This window comes from Phalacrocorax carbo, chromosome 7 (assembly GCF_963921805.1).
Source record: "Phalacrocorax carbo chromosome 7, bPhaCar2.1, whole genome shotgun sequence".
NCBI classification, from domain to species: Eukaryota; Metazoa; Chordata; class Aves; order Suliformes; family Phalacrocoracidae; genus Phalacrocorax; species Phalacrocorax carbo.
Window position 1 is genome coordinate 25089522 of NC_087519.1, and position 13210 is coordinate 25102731.

At 41.9% G+C, this 13210-nt stretch overlaps 1 protein-coding gene across 3 annotated transcripts in view; it reads left to right on the forward strand.

Moving 5' to 3' along the window:
- Positions 1-13210, forward strand: part of FARP2 (FERM, ARH/RhoGEF and pleckstrin domain protein 2) — an 84929-nt gene that overhangs the window by 68097 nt on the left and 3622 nt on the right. For all 3 annotated transcript variants that reach the window (XM_064457040.1, XM_064457042.1, XM_064457041.1), the window contains exons 15-25: positions 111-200; positions 1426-1559; positions 2555-2636; positions 3673-3910; positions 4974-5104; positions 5922-5990; positions 6363-6452; positions 7137-7219; positions 9622-9740; positions 10434-10597; positions 12897-13004. In XM_064457040.1, the coding sequence (XP_064313110.1) occupies positions 111-200; positions 1426-1559; positions 2555-2636; positions 3673-3910; positions 4974-5104; positions 5922-5990; positions 6363-6452; positions 7137-7219; positions 9622-9740; positions 10434-10597; positions 12897-13004 (1308 nt within the window). The remainder of the gene's footprint in view (positions 1-110; positions 201-1425; positions 1560-2554; positions 2637-3672; positions 3911-4973; positions 5105-5921; positions 5991-6362; positions 6453-7136; positions 7220-9621; positions 9741-10433; positions 10598-12896; positions 13005-13210) is intronic.

Genomic DNA, 13210 nt, shown 5'->3' on the forward strand with positions numbered 1-13210 from the left:
GCTCCATTTGCACACAGCAAGGCGAAATGTATGTAAGGTTTGAGCTTGTGCTTAGTAATAAATAGAGCATTTGTATTTTAATACCTGTTGATTACTTTGTATTCTTTCAGCGCTATCCAACTGACAAGGCCTACTTCATAGCAAAGGAGATTCTTGCTACAGAACGGACGTATTTAAAGGACCTGGAAGTTATTACAGTGGTAAGGGTTTTTAATGTTGTTTAATGCTTTAACTTTTCTTAACAGATTTGTAATTGTTAATTTGGAAAAAGTTGTAATTTCTTCCAGGTAACAGAAAGAGGAAGTCCTGTGATAAAGCGTAATCCATGAGCTATGTAGTTGTCACCTTCCTTGTTCTATAGGTCCTCATGTGGGAGAGCAGATATCTTCTCTGGACTTCTGTCATTAGCTACATCACATGGCATTTTGGTGTCTGAGACGAACTTTCTCCCTGAAAATTGTGAACAGGAACAGCCTAAAATGTTTTGCATTCAGCTTCAATGATAGTCATTGCTGTCAGCTCTGCTTATAATCTGGCCATCATCTTTGTGATATTCCTTGGGAACCTTTTCTCTTTGTGCATGAGAGCAGATGAAAATTGCAAAGGGTATTACAGATCCATCGCTATGTCTTTTGTTGCTGCTTTTTCTTTCCCCTCCTTTTCCCCTCTTTTCACCTGGCGTACTCAAGTGAGTACTTGTTTGGAGGACAGCTTGAGTTTCCTACTCTTTCTTTGAGAGCTTTTTGTTCATTTACTCCCGGTTTGAACACTGACTCTTGTGTTTCTATATGGTATTGTTTTATTTCATCAAAGAGGGGTTTGAATCCCTTAATGCCTTATGTCTTCAGATGAAGTGTTCTCTGCAAGCTCAGTGAGCACCATCTTGCTCAAATTCCTCCTACAGGCTTCCCAGCACTTCTAAAATACGGAGGAACATCTAGCATCTCAGAGGACTTTTGTAATATTCACGTCCCTGCCAGAAAGCAGGGAACCAAAAGTGATAAGTGCAGGATGTGACATGCAATAAGATGTCTCCAGCTACTGAGTAACTTGCACAGGGCTCCAAGTTTTATGAAAGAGCAATTGTATCTGTGTTGAAGCAGTGGTATAACATTGGCTGTGGCAGCCATTCAGTAATTGACTGTAATTTAGAGCCGTTACCAACCATCTCATCATTACATTAAGAAACACGCTTGTCCCCAGAACCAATAAGCCTCATATTTGTTATGTTTGGCAAGGAAAGAAATGACATCTTTTCATCTTTCCCAGATCACATCTTCCCTAAAATTTTCTCCTTCCTTCCTGGTGTTTCCCTGTGCACACGCTTTCTCCTCCCCCATTGCTGCAGAAGTAGAAATTTTTATGCTAGCAATTAATTTCTTAAATAGAAAAATTTATCATAATTTATGGTTTTTTTTCTGGCAGTGGTTTCGCAGCGCAGTCATTAAGGAGAATGCTATGCCAGAGGGTCTGATGACATTGCTCTTCTCTAACATAGACCCAATTTATGAGTTTCATCGAGGCTTTCTGAAAGAGATTGAGCAAAGGCTATTGCTCTGGTAAGCTTTAATGGTGCAGTGCATGGGCAATGAGCAGGGAACCTTTTCCTATGTCCTCACGTCAAAACCCTACTTAATCTGTATTTGAACTGGTATTTCTGCTTAAATAGAATTAAGGAAAAAGTATTTTAATAAATTATAGTTTTTAAAAAATTACTAAATGTATTTTTCAAAGCCTCTTTTTCAAGCACCGCCATGTACATAATGCCCCATAGCCGTGTGAATTGTGCACCAGACCAAGGTTTTTGTAATCACAGAATCATTTACATTGGGAAAAACCCTTAAGATCATGGAGTCCAACCATTAATATAACCTGGTGTTGTCTCTAGCCTTAGAAAAGAGAAGGAAAAGAAGGTAAAAAAAGACACTGTGCTTTTCAATAGCTTTCAGTTAACAAATCTTCAGGTGAAAATCTAGGAAACACGTTTTGATAATTAAGATTAGAGTTCAGTTCCTGCAGCACAATTTATTTCAAAGAGCATGTCTTTAGTCTCTTTTTTTTTTTATTACTTTCTCCTGACCTGAGGTGTAATATGTAAGAATCTAATTACCATTCAAAAGGAAGTTGTTAACGTAAACTAAGTACGAACAAAAATAAATTCATAAATTCAGGTGGGATTATATTGTGACATTTATCTGGAAGTCTCTGAACTCTGAAATAGACTTTTACATAAATTAATTTCTATTCCTTTCTCAGTTTTCTAAGCATGGCTTTGTTTGTTATTTTATGCAGCTCCCATATTTACTGTAATAAGTTTTTGACCTGAACAGTGAAATGGGAATGTCAAGTGGCTAGAAGTGGATAGAGGAGGCATTAACGTTAGTACTGGTTCCTTTACTTTCACTAAAACAGTCCTTAAAATACACAGATACCTGGGAAGCATTTCTTAAAGATTACGTCTTGAAATACAGGGGAAGGTGGAGGGAGGAAATGGAAATTTCTTGATGTCCCATGTACTGCGCCTTGTTATTTCATCTCCTTATGTGTGTTTCAGGGAAGGAAGAACCAATGCTCACATGAAAGGAGATTATCAGCGCATTGGAGATGTCATGCTCAGGAATATGCGTACTCTAAAGGTAGATAAAAGACTAAAATAATGGAATCTCAGGATTGCTGAGTCATTTTTTCCTTTTGTCAAGGATGAGAGTTCAAGGTTTAGTATTTCCACTGAACCTGAAGTGAATTGCAAACACTTATTGCTGATTAAAAAATTAAAAAGAAAACTTAATAAAATATTTACAGCAAGGTTTTATACCACTGTTGCTTATTTAACCGCCTAGATTTATCTTGAGAAAAGGTGGTTTGATTATTCAGCAGAACACAAAGAAAAATTATTTCATTAGCTTCACTGTCTCTCCTTTATTTGCACAACTTGAACTCTCCCCTGCAGAGACACTGTTTTATAAGGTTGTTTAATTCCAAAATATTTTTTAACTGCAGAGTAGTTTCTTCTGAAATTATGTCACCTTTATTTGGAGTAGGGTGCCTTCATGGGACAGTTACACTTGTGCTGTAGTAGTGGAGTAATTATTCCATTAAAACCAGTGGCTTGAATGGGAGTGCAGAAGTGTGCGACTACTGTTCCGACTATCAGCGCTCTCTGTATTTGACATTCTTCAGCAGGCATAGGCATAGTGCTGAACAGACATCTGTTTTGACTCTGACTGGAAGCTGCCTGACAGTTTATTCAGTAGATAAGCCTAGATGAGACAACCCTCTCAGCACACTTCTGCCTATGCCAACTTGAAAAAAGTCAGTAGTTGACAAGAACTGTCTTAGAATGGCAAAGTATTAATTAAGGGGTGGTGCTACTGGCTTCTTTCATCAGAGGCACACCAAGACTCAGCTGTGGTAAATAGTGAACAGAGGCAACCAAGCAAATGTTTTTATTTTTAATACTGTGTTGGGTTTCTTTTAATGAAGCCATTGAAATGTACAATGTTGTTGATGCTATTTTTGTCAATATTTATGGCAACATATGCAGTCTTGGATGATATAATCATGGTCAGAGAAAAAAGTAGAGAGGGGAATGGATGTTTTTTCTTGCTCACTGTAAAATCTATTAAAGACTGTTTTCCTTTGATCCAAGTAATTTTTTCTATGATTCAACAGGAGTTTACCAGTTATCTGCAGAAGCATGATGAGGTCCTGACAGAACTGGAGAAAGCAACTAAACGCCTAAAGAAGCTGGAAATGGTTTATAAGGAGTTTGAGCTGCAGAAGGTTTGCTACCTGCCCCTCAACACGTTTTTGCTCAAACCAATCCAGAGGCTGATGCACTACAAGTTGATCCTGGGGAGACTTTGCAAGCACTACACAGCAGAGCACCGGGACTTTGCCGATTGCCGGAGTGAGTGAGCACTCGGCTGTATACACGCTAGGCGGTAACCGTTCTCATGTACATACAAAATTTTGCCCATTCCCTGGGGGAGACAAACATTGCATCTACAAAGTCAATGTAAATGCTTTTTCTCTATTCAGGACCTCTCTGGCTCTCGCATGCAGCTCTGCAAAATACACAGGAACTTTGATTTAAATTTCTGAAAACACAACTGCTTAGTGAATACTGTAATTTAAATATCGTGAAAAAAACAGAACATACCAAGTAGAACAGCAGAAAACTGTCAGGAGGCAGCCTAATTAAAAAATTTTTTTTTAGCTTACATTTTAAAGCTAACTTTGTTTTTCTTTAAGGTTTTCAGTACCAGGTTTCACTACTCTCCTAATGTGCTCTGGTGCAGGGTTCCAAAGCTTTCTGCAATACACAGAAAATTGCCTTAACAGCTAGTTTGGAAAATGCAAAAGATAACTTAGATGTAGACTGTTCTCTTTGCACAGATAGAATGCTTTTTCTGGCATTCCAGAAAGTGTTTTTCTCATGGTAATCTTGATGGGTGTTAATGTTTTAACCGAAGCTGGAAAAGTAGACCTTTTCTTGTCCCCTTTTGAAGCGGGAGAAAAAAGTTGGTTTTTTTAAGGAACTCTTTATCATCTTTAAGTAAAAAAGACAAAAAAATAATTGCTTTGTAGTGTCAAAAGCTTGCATAGTCAATTCCATTCATTTATAAAGTAATCTTTGGTAGAAATAATTGGCTTTAATTTTTTTATTTACTTTAGGCTACATGGTAAATACTTGTTATATGCACAAAGTCTGAGATACGCAGTAATCTCCAGAAGCATAGGAAGCACTATGGAGATGCTTGCTAGTCTCCATTTTGCCCCTAGGTAGCTATAAAATATGCTTTAAGAAGTTGGCAGTTGGACTAGACGATCGTTGTAGGTCCTTTCTGACTGAACTATTCTGTCTTACTCTAAATCTGGCTATAAATTTCAGAATCAATTTTCCAGGGATAAAATTGGTGGCCTGGGTTGGCTGCTCTGTTCTGATCCCTTCAGTGCTGTTTTCCTTACAGATGCACTGAAAGAAGTCACAGAAATGACGTCTCAGCTGCAGCAGAGTCTCATCCGCCTGGAAAATTTCCAGAAGCTAACAGAGCTGCAGCACGACTTGATTGGTATAGATAATCTCACGGCACCCGGTAGGGTGAGTACTTTTGCTTAGTTTTTAGAGTATTTATTGCCAAGGAAGTGCCTTTCAACCATCTATTTGCCATCATTGCTGCTCCATTTTATGAATGTCTGTAAAGGCTTTGTATAGTTGTCTTCAGAGTAGGTTCCATGGAGGTTTTGGTGATACCCTAGGGAATAGATCAAAAATGCTTCTGCTTATACTCTGGCTACAGTTAGGTTTTTCCAGTACAGCAGATACTGGGTATGCTGGGGTACGGTACTCTGAGTGGGAAGCAGTATGTCACGCACTCGATAGGAAATCCAGAACCAGGTCTGCATAGTTCTGTCTGATGCAATCTCTGTCTGTGAACTGAGACTGCATGGAGAACGTAGTGACGGTGAAAGCTGTGTCACTGGGAAAAACTGGTATTGGTGACTGTGTTTCTAGGAGTTTGTACAGTTCCTGCTCGGTTTTTTTGTTTCTTTGGTTTCGATAGATGGACTGAGTATAAATACAGGAGCATCCCGTATGCTTTTGGGATGCTATGGCAATCACTGCAGTGGGGGATGTAAGTGTATTAGGTGAACTGCTGGTGTTCAACAGGAACTCTGCTCCTTTTCCTTCTCTTGCTTCATTGATTTAAATGCTGGCTGCAGCAAGGAGCTGATTCATGTTACAAAACAGAAGGAAAGGTGTCATCAGGCATTTAAGAAATCCGTTAGTAGTCATTGCTGGGCACCAATGAACATGTGTACACTCTGGGATGAATTAAAAAAAAAACCCAAAACATTAAAATTCTCTGTGTTTGGGAAAGATCAAACTTTACCTAACTTCCTATTTTCTGCTGCAGGAGTTTATCCGGGAAGGTTGCTTGTACAAGCTCACTAAGAAAGGTTTACAGCAGCGGATGTTCTTTCTGGTGGGTGTTCCTTCTGGTTTTCATAAACCCAAAGGCTTCAAGATAAAGTTGTTGGGAAAGTATGTTTTCATGTGCTTGTGATGAAAATCAGCAATCATAACTGTAAACTCACTCGAGGGATTTTTAGATAGAGCGTGACTGTGACAATACTGTCTGTTCAGCTTCTTTTCTTAATGGTGCATAGTTCTAACAATTTTAAAAGTTAATTGCCTCTCCTATAAGTAAAGGAAAGTAGGCCAAACTGACTGAGAAATGGCATTTTTTCATGTGTCTACAGTGTCCTTTAAACAGATTCTTAAAAAGATGTCAAAAAATACTTGGCCCTACCTGCTGTCTTCAGAATGTTGATTTTATTCTTCCTGCCTTTTTCAGTTCTCAGATATGTTACTCTACACAAGCAAAGGGGTTACAGGGACAAATCAGTTCAAAATTCATGGACATCTTCCTCTGCATGGCATGTTGGTAAGTGGTTTTAAGTTGTATCACAGTGTTAAGGAAGCAACTTTTGCCTTAAGCCAGGTTGAGGCAATTCCTTCAGGGCACAAAGACCCAGGCCAATGACAGCAGTCTGTGGTGCTCTTGGCTGTGGACTGGACCTTCACGTGCCTCAGCCTGTGTGTCAAAGACTTGTCCGCAGGTGATAAGCTTATTCCTTCCGTAGCATTAGCAAAACAGCTGGAGCACGCCCTTTTGACCATTCATTTTCATGCTGGTGTGAGAGGCTGATGTGGAAAGAAGGATTTGTCCTGGCATTTTTCACCTGTGTGCACAGCTAGGCATATAATCAGTCCTCCTGCCTCCCCCACCCCCTATTCTAATGGGACTGTTCTTTCTGTGTTTGATTTGCAGCTGATAGTGCTCGACCCACCGGTAAGTAATAAGCCGAATCCCGCTCAGAACACTCCTTTTCTTGCCCTGTTGGATGTGGTGCTGTGCCGCTAGAGATGTGGCGGTAGAAACACACAATGTAGATTACTTTATAGAGCCAAAACAGACTTGAAGTAGGTGGTATGCATAAAAGAGTAGCTGTTTTGCACTTATTGCAAGCGGGTTGTAATCATATTGTAACTCAAATTCCTAGCCAGCCGAGGACAGTTGTGTTATCAGCCACTAAGTAATGATGAGAAAAACCTTCTTTTTCTGCAGGTGGAGGAGAGTGAGAATGAATGGGCTGTCCCACACTGCTTCACCATTTATTCAGCACAAAAAACCATAGTGGTGGCAGCAAGGTAACATTTCTTTTCCTCAGTTGCTTGTAGGTTTGATAATACCTTCTCCAAAGAGTTGCTGTTTGTGTGCTTCAGAGCCAAGGGCGTGTTTCATGCATCCTCTGGAAAGCACAACTTCAAAACAAACACAGGACACTTCACAACTCCTTTATCAGTGTTGTGTTTTGGGAAGGAGTAGTTCATCTCACAGAATGACGTGTTATTAAAACACACACCAGCAGCAATAACATCACCATTGTGTTATTTTCTAGTTAGTTCAGTTGCCGGTATCATCCTTTAAACAACTGCTATAAAGCAGGAGACAAAACAAAATCTAAATGTACAAATATTTTAGAGACCCAGAAAGAATTAAAATCCAGAACATACAAAAGGTTGTAAGGAAAGGAGAGTTCCTGCATGGATGTCACGGAGGAAGCTGGGAAGGGAGAGGAAAAACTAAAAGCTGGCTTGGAGAGAAAACAGATCTTTTCTGTGTAACTTGTCTCTGTGCAGTGAGTTTGGTGTCTTTTTTTTTTTTTTTTGTGTTACTTTATATCTGAAATACGTCTACCACATCTGTTATCTTGGGATCAGCCTCAGAAGGGTTTGTCCCTGTGCATGTCCCCTAAAAGGCAGCTGGAGTTGGGTATGTCAAGTATGCAGGATAGGAGCACTAAAACTCAACCTTAAATTGTTGTGGTTTAGCCGGCAACTCAGCCCCACACAGCCGCTCGCTCACTCCCCCACCGGTGGGATGGGGGAGAGAATCAGAAAGGTAAAGCTCGTGGGTTGATGTAAGAACAGTTTAATAGTTAAAATAAAACAACAACAAAAATGCAATGGAAAGGAAACCAGTGAGAGGTGTGAAACCTGGGATGGAGTGGGGCAAAGGTGGAAGGAACCACCAAAACAAACAACACGTGACGCGGCCGCTCACCACCCACCGACCCGACGCCGACAGTCCCCGAGCCGCAACCGCCCCGCCACGCGCCATCTCCCCCGGTTAATATACTGGTCATGGCGTCACATGGTATGGAATATCCCAGTGGCTAGTTTGGGTCAGCTGTCTTGGCTGTGGCCTCTCCCCTCCCAGCCTCTTGCCCACGTGTCAGAGCATGGGAAGCTGGAAAGGTCCCTGACTACTACAGGCACTACAGTGAAGAGAATTAACCCTTTCTCAGCCAAAACGAGCACAAAATTTATAGGTGTTTTTTACTGCTTGACAGCCTGTATTGAAATATATAACCATTAATGAACATTTATAAAACAGTTATCTAGTGGCACAGGAGCCCACACTTCTGGTATGCAGATGTATTCACCAAGCAAAACTTTTTTTTGTTCCAGCCTAACACCTGAAAATGTTGATTATTTTTAAGATCAACTGTTTCTCAGCAGCTGCAGATCAAAAAGTGCTTGAAAGGTCCTTAAATTTGGAAAAATAAATATAAATTCTACCTTGTCATAACTTAGAAATAGCTCAAAGGTTTTTGTTTTTCATATGTTACCTCTCCCTACCTGTCGAAATTGCTGCTGGGTTTAGACCATGCGTAGAATTTTCAGTCTAAATTAAAAACTTTCTGAAAAAAGATATGGCTACTTAAAAAAATCCCACAGACCCTCCCCAAGCAAACACAAGAGCGTCTAACTGTATATGGCACTTCAAATAACAAGTGGGCAGACAAGGAGTGTAGCCAGAGGTAAAAAAGAAATGCCACAGCCATGTGGCCATGTCTAAAGGAAAACCTTACGCTGCTGCATACTGATGGATATAGATACGTGTACATGAGCTGTAAAGCTCTTACCCTGTGATCATGGCATGAGCCGTGTAACCCGTGATGGAAGCTATGTGGGGTGAAAGAAGTCTTCATCTTCCCGCATGCTGTGTTTTACCGGCTTGAGATGTAAGGTAAATCCTGTATCCCCTTTAAAAGATGTGCTATCTTTCAGATTGCCTTTTATTCCTTGAAAAAATAATTTCCAGTATGGTCATACCACCCATCTCCAAAATGCTTTTTGGAGTGAAAACTTGATTTCATGTTTGAAATAACCTATCAGCTATGAAGATCTCTCTATGAAGAACAGCAATGGCCCAGACCACATAATTCCTCTTCTGAGTCTGATAGCTCAAGAGGGGGATATTGTGTGGCCCTCTGGCTCTCTATTAATTCTCTTTGCTGTAAAGCCCAAGTTTTTAATGGTTATTTTAGTCTTGTTTCAAGGCTTGAAAGTAGAGGTGGAGGCTGTGTGAGGTCAACTTCCTGTCTGGAAAGCTCATGTTTTGGAAGAATTTTTTATTTTAATTTATTTAATGGAAAGGGACTGCTCCTTGAATTAGGCAGTGACTTGTGCCTTCCTTCAGCAAACTAGCACTCTGTCATGGCTCCAGGCTGGGTTGGTCTCCATTCACATTGTTTATCTTGCAGCACCCACCTGGAGATGGGGAAGTGGATGGAAGACCTAAACATGGCAATTGAAATGGCCAAGAAATCTACTGAGAAATCTGACACGCTTCTGGAAAACTCAGTATGCAATCGCTCCAACAGTAAGTGGTGTTTCCTGCCTTCTTGAAAAGCATCAGTTCTCATGTCCTTTTCATTCTCCATATTGTGAATTTGATAACATAAATGGACTATTTTTATAATTCATGTTGTAATGGAGAGTTATTGTGCATTTGTTTTGTTTTAATCAAAAGAAATATGCTTGTCTTCCTAGACTGATGTTCCTGGTAGCTTTAAATGAAGCAGAGATGCTCCAGTTGCAGAATTGTTAATTTTATAAGGTCCTTATTCATCTCTCACATAGATTTTTCTCAATTTAATCATGTAGTGTATTTTCTTGTCCAGAAATTTGATGTCATTGGAGATCAGCAAGTTCTTTTATAGCCCAGCATTCTTGTGCCAGTGTCTGGTGGTGTTATGGATGTGCTAAAACATGTGGTATCCCTTCTTGGAGCACTTCTTCCTATTACTCACTAAGAATCAACTGAAGATGAAGTGTGGGGATTTCTTTTGTTGTTTTACATAGTATTGATTCAGCTGCCTCAACCAGAGCTGAGTAATGAAAGCCACAATGATCTGCTCTGAGTGGCTTTTATGAGTTGTGTAACAAATTCAAGTTGATGTATTTTAAAACTGGACCATTGCAAGAGAGAACAGTTTTTCTCAGGAATCCCTGCTTCTCTTGCTCTTTGTATTGCACACTTTTCTTAAATCGCTGATGAATTCTCCTCCCCCAGGATCCTCTGATGAGGTCTCTCTAGAACAGGAGTCTGAAGATGACATACACTCTTCTCGTAGCTCCTTGGACAGGCAGAGCCACCACCGTGCCAACACAACCATGCACGTGTGCTGGTACCGCAACACAAGCGTCTCCATGACTGACCACAGTGTGGCTGTCGAGGTACCGACAGGGCGCAGCTCCCACATCTCACTCTGTCCGTCCTGGCTCGCTCGGCCTCCACTCCATCTCCCATATCGCCTTGGCAGCATCTGCGTCTGGGGAGAGCACGGCCCATTAAAAGGCTGCTCCATGCTTGCCCTCTCTGTGCATGTCTGTGTGTCTGCATGTACGTGCACTGCTCTCCTTGCAGCAGGGCTTTGCTTCAGCAAAGGCACTGAAGGAGGAAGATTTTAAAGGAAACCCAGGATATCCTAGGACTGAATTGTTCCTTTGGGTTTCATCAGCCTTGCTGGAGGATAGGTTACCTATCCATGATATTTTCCTTTAGAGATTGACTCTGCTATACTGAGGTCCGGTTAGCTACTGTACTGCACCTAGAATTAAGAGCGCGTTAAGCTCAGTGGGAATATGGCTTGTGCCCTTCCCTCACTGGCAGGGGTGAGCAGCAAGAATTAGGAAGTGCCATTTTACAGCACAGTTGTGTTATGCTGACCAGAGATCTAGTACATGCCCGCTGAGCTGCTGTTTCCTGGGGTCTTACCATTCAGCATGGCTTGGTGCAGCACTGGTGGCATGTTTTGGTACTGCACATTTCAAGATGGATGTCTGTTCAGCACTCCTTTTGCAAAGCGCTGCTTGCACCAGCTCTGTGGCTTCACTTTTGGCGAGGTCAGTTGGGTAGGACGCCTTCCTGCAGGCTGTCATGCTTGGAAGACTTCCAGAAGTGGACCTTAAATACCATGAAGAGAAAAAGGAAGTCACTAACCAGACAAACAGCAGTGGGGCAGGGTGCTGCATCCATGTATTCATACCTTCCTACCTTCCCTTCCCTGCTGTTAAGGCACTTTTTGTTTAATGGAAGGAGTTAAAAGTTGGGCACTGAAGTTCCTGGGTCTTTGTGATGTAGAGAACATGTCAATCAGCTCAGTAAAGGAAAGTTTTAGGAGGAAACAAGGAAACTATGAATGTCACTTGGGCTTAGGGTCCAGAAGTTCGGCATGTTAGCTGGCAAAGAAGTGGTTTCTATCAGAGGGGACAAGCCTTCCTTTCCCAGCCGATACCCTTGTGAAAGGTACCATCTCGCTGTTCTGTACCTGGATAATGAGACCTCCTTGCTACAGACCTGAGATTGAACATGTGAGGTCTTGCAGCTCCCTCTCACTTTGATCTGTTCCGTGTTCTAATACCATCATCTTTTTTCACAATCCATTTTCCTTTAACAGATGCCTTTTCTGCATCATTTCTCTTACCCTAATGGTCTGATTTTCTCTTTCTCTCCCTCTTTTCTCTGCTCAGTTTTCTGCTCTCTTGCTGTTTCTCCAGAGCTTCCTCCTCGCTATTTGCTGGGCCAGGCCCAACGGCCCAACACAGTCACCCATGTTTGTTGGTACCGGAACCAGAGCCTATCACTGTCTGATTACCTGTGCATGATCCAGGTAAAAACGCCTCTCAAGTTCTGCACTGGTGGGAGGAGCCATGGGATGCCAAGGAAAATGTACTGCTGCTCACTTTGTAATTGCTCAGTGAGCCCATGTGTGCTGGTGTGAGGATGCCCCAGCCAGCCAGTGGCAGAGTTGTAACGTTGCCTTCTTGATACAGGATTTCTTCCTGTTTATGCTCCCCAAAATGGTTCTTTATGTAATTCTGCTGTGTATCCTGTCTTTTTCCCTAATTACAAAATCCATTTGCTGTCATTCCGTGCCGTAGGTTTCCTTATCCTGCTGCACAAGTGCTCGGTGGCTCTGACTCTCAAGCAGCAATGTTCCAACATTCCTGCTTCCCACACCAGGCTTAGCTTCGCGTAGCTGCCACATGTAGCTTGTCTGCAACTCTAGCATCCTGTGTTTCCTCTTCTGCCTTATTTTCCTTCTCACACAGTGTGTTTTACATGGGTTTACTGCATGTAAAAACGGGTGGCTAAAAGGATGGACACCCTCATGGCTGTCACCATTCCCCTGACGATAGGCTGTAGAGGAGAGTGATCGCTGGAGGGGTGAGTGAGCCTGTGTGCTGCCTGTCACTGCGGAGAGGTGCTGTGAGCATTTAAACATACAGGGGGAGTTGCTGTTAGTGGAGAGGCATCGCTGATTTGTTCATCAGAACATAGCCGTGAATTACTGAGCTGAAGATACAAAGTCATTCAGTCACCGTGTGAAATATCTGAGAGGCTTTCCACACACATGGGCAAGTGCAGGAGCGGTTATGGCAGGCAGCCTCAAGCTTTTTATCTGTGGCAGCTGTTGTTTTTTTCTGAAGGACAGCGACCGGTTGTTTCACAGTTGTTTTCATTCTGTGCTAGAACCAGCTCTCCGGATACTTGCTGAGGAAGTTCAAGAACAGCAATGGCTGGCAGAAACTGTGGGTTGTCTTCACCAACTTCTGCTTGTTCTTCTACAAAACACACCAGGTGAGCAATTGTAGCTGAGGGGACCATGTTAAGTGTCAGGGGGAACCTAGAGGTCCTTGCCTTTCTGCTCCGGGTGCAGCTTGCTGCTATTTGAAGGAGTCTAACAAGTAGAAGAGGAGGTCGTTCGTAACGAAACCAGTCTTTGTAAGGCCATGGGCCCTTCTTGCAGAATTTAATCAGGGTTTCCAGTTCTGTTACTGGTACTG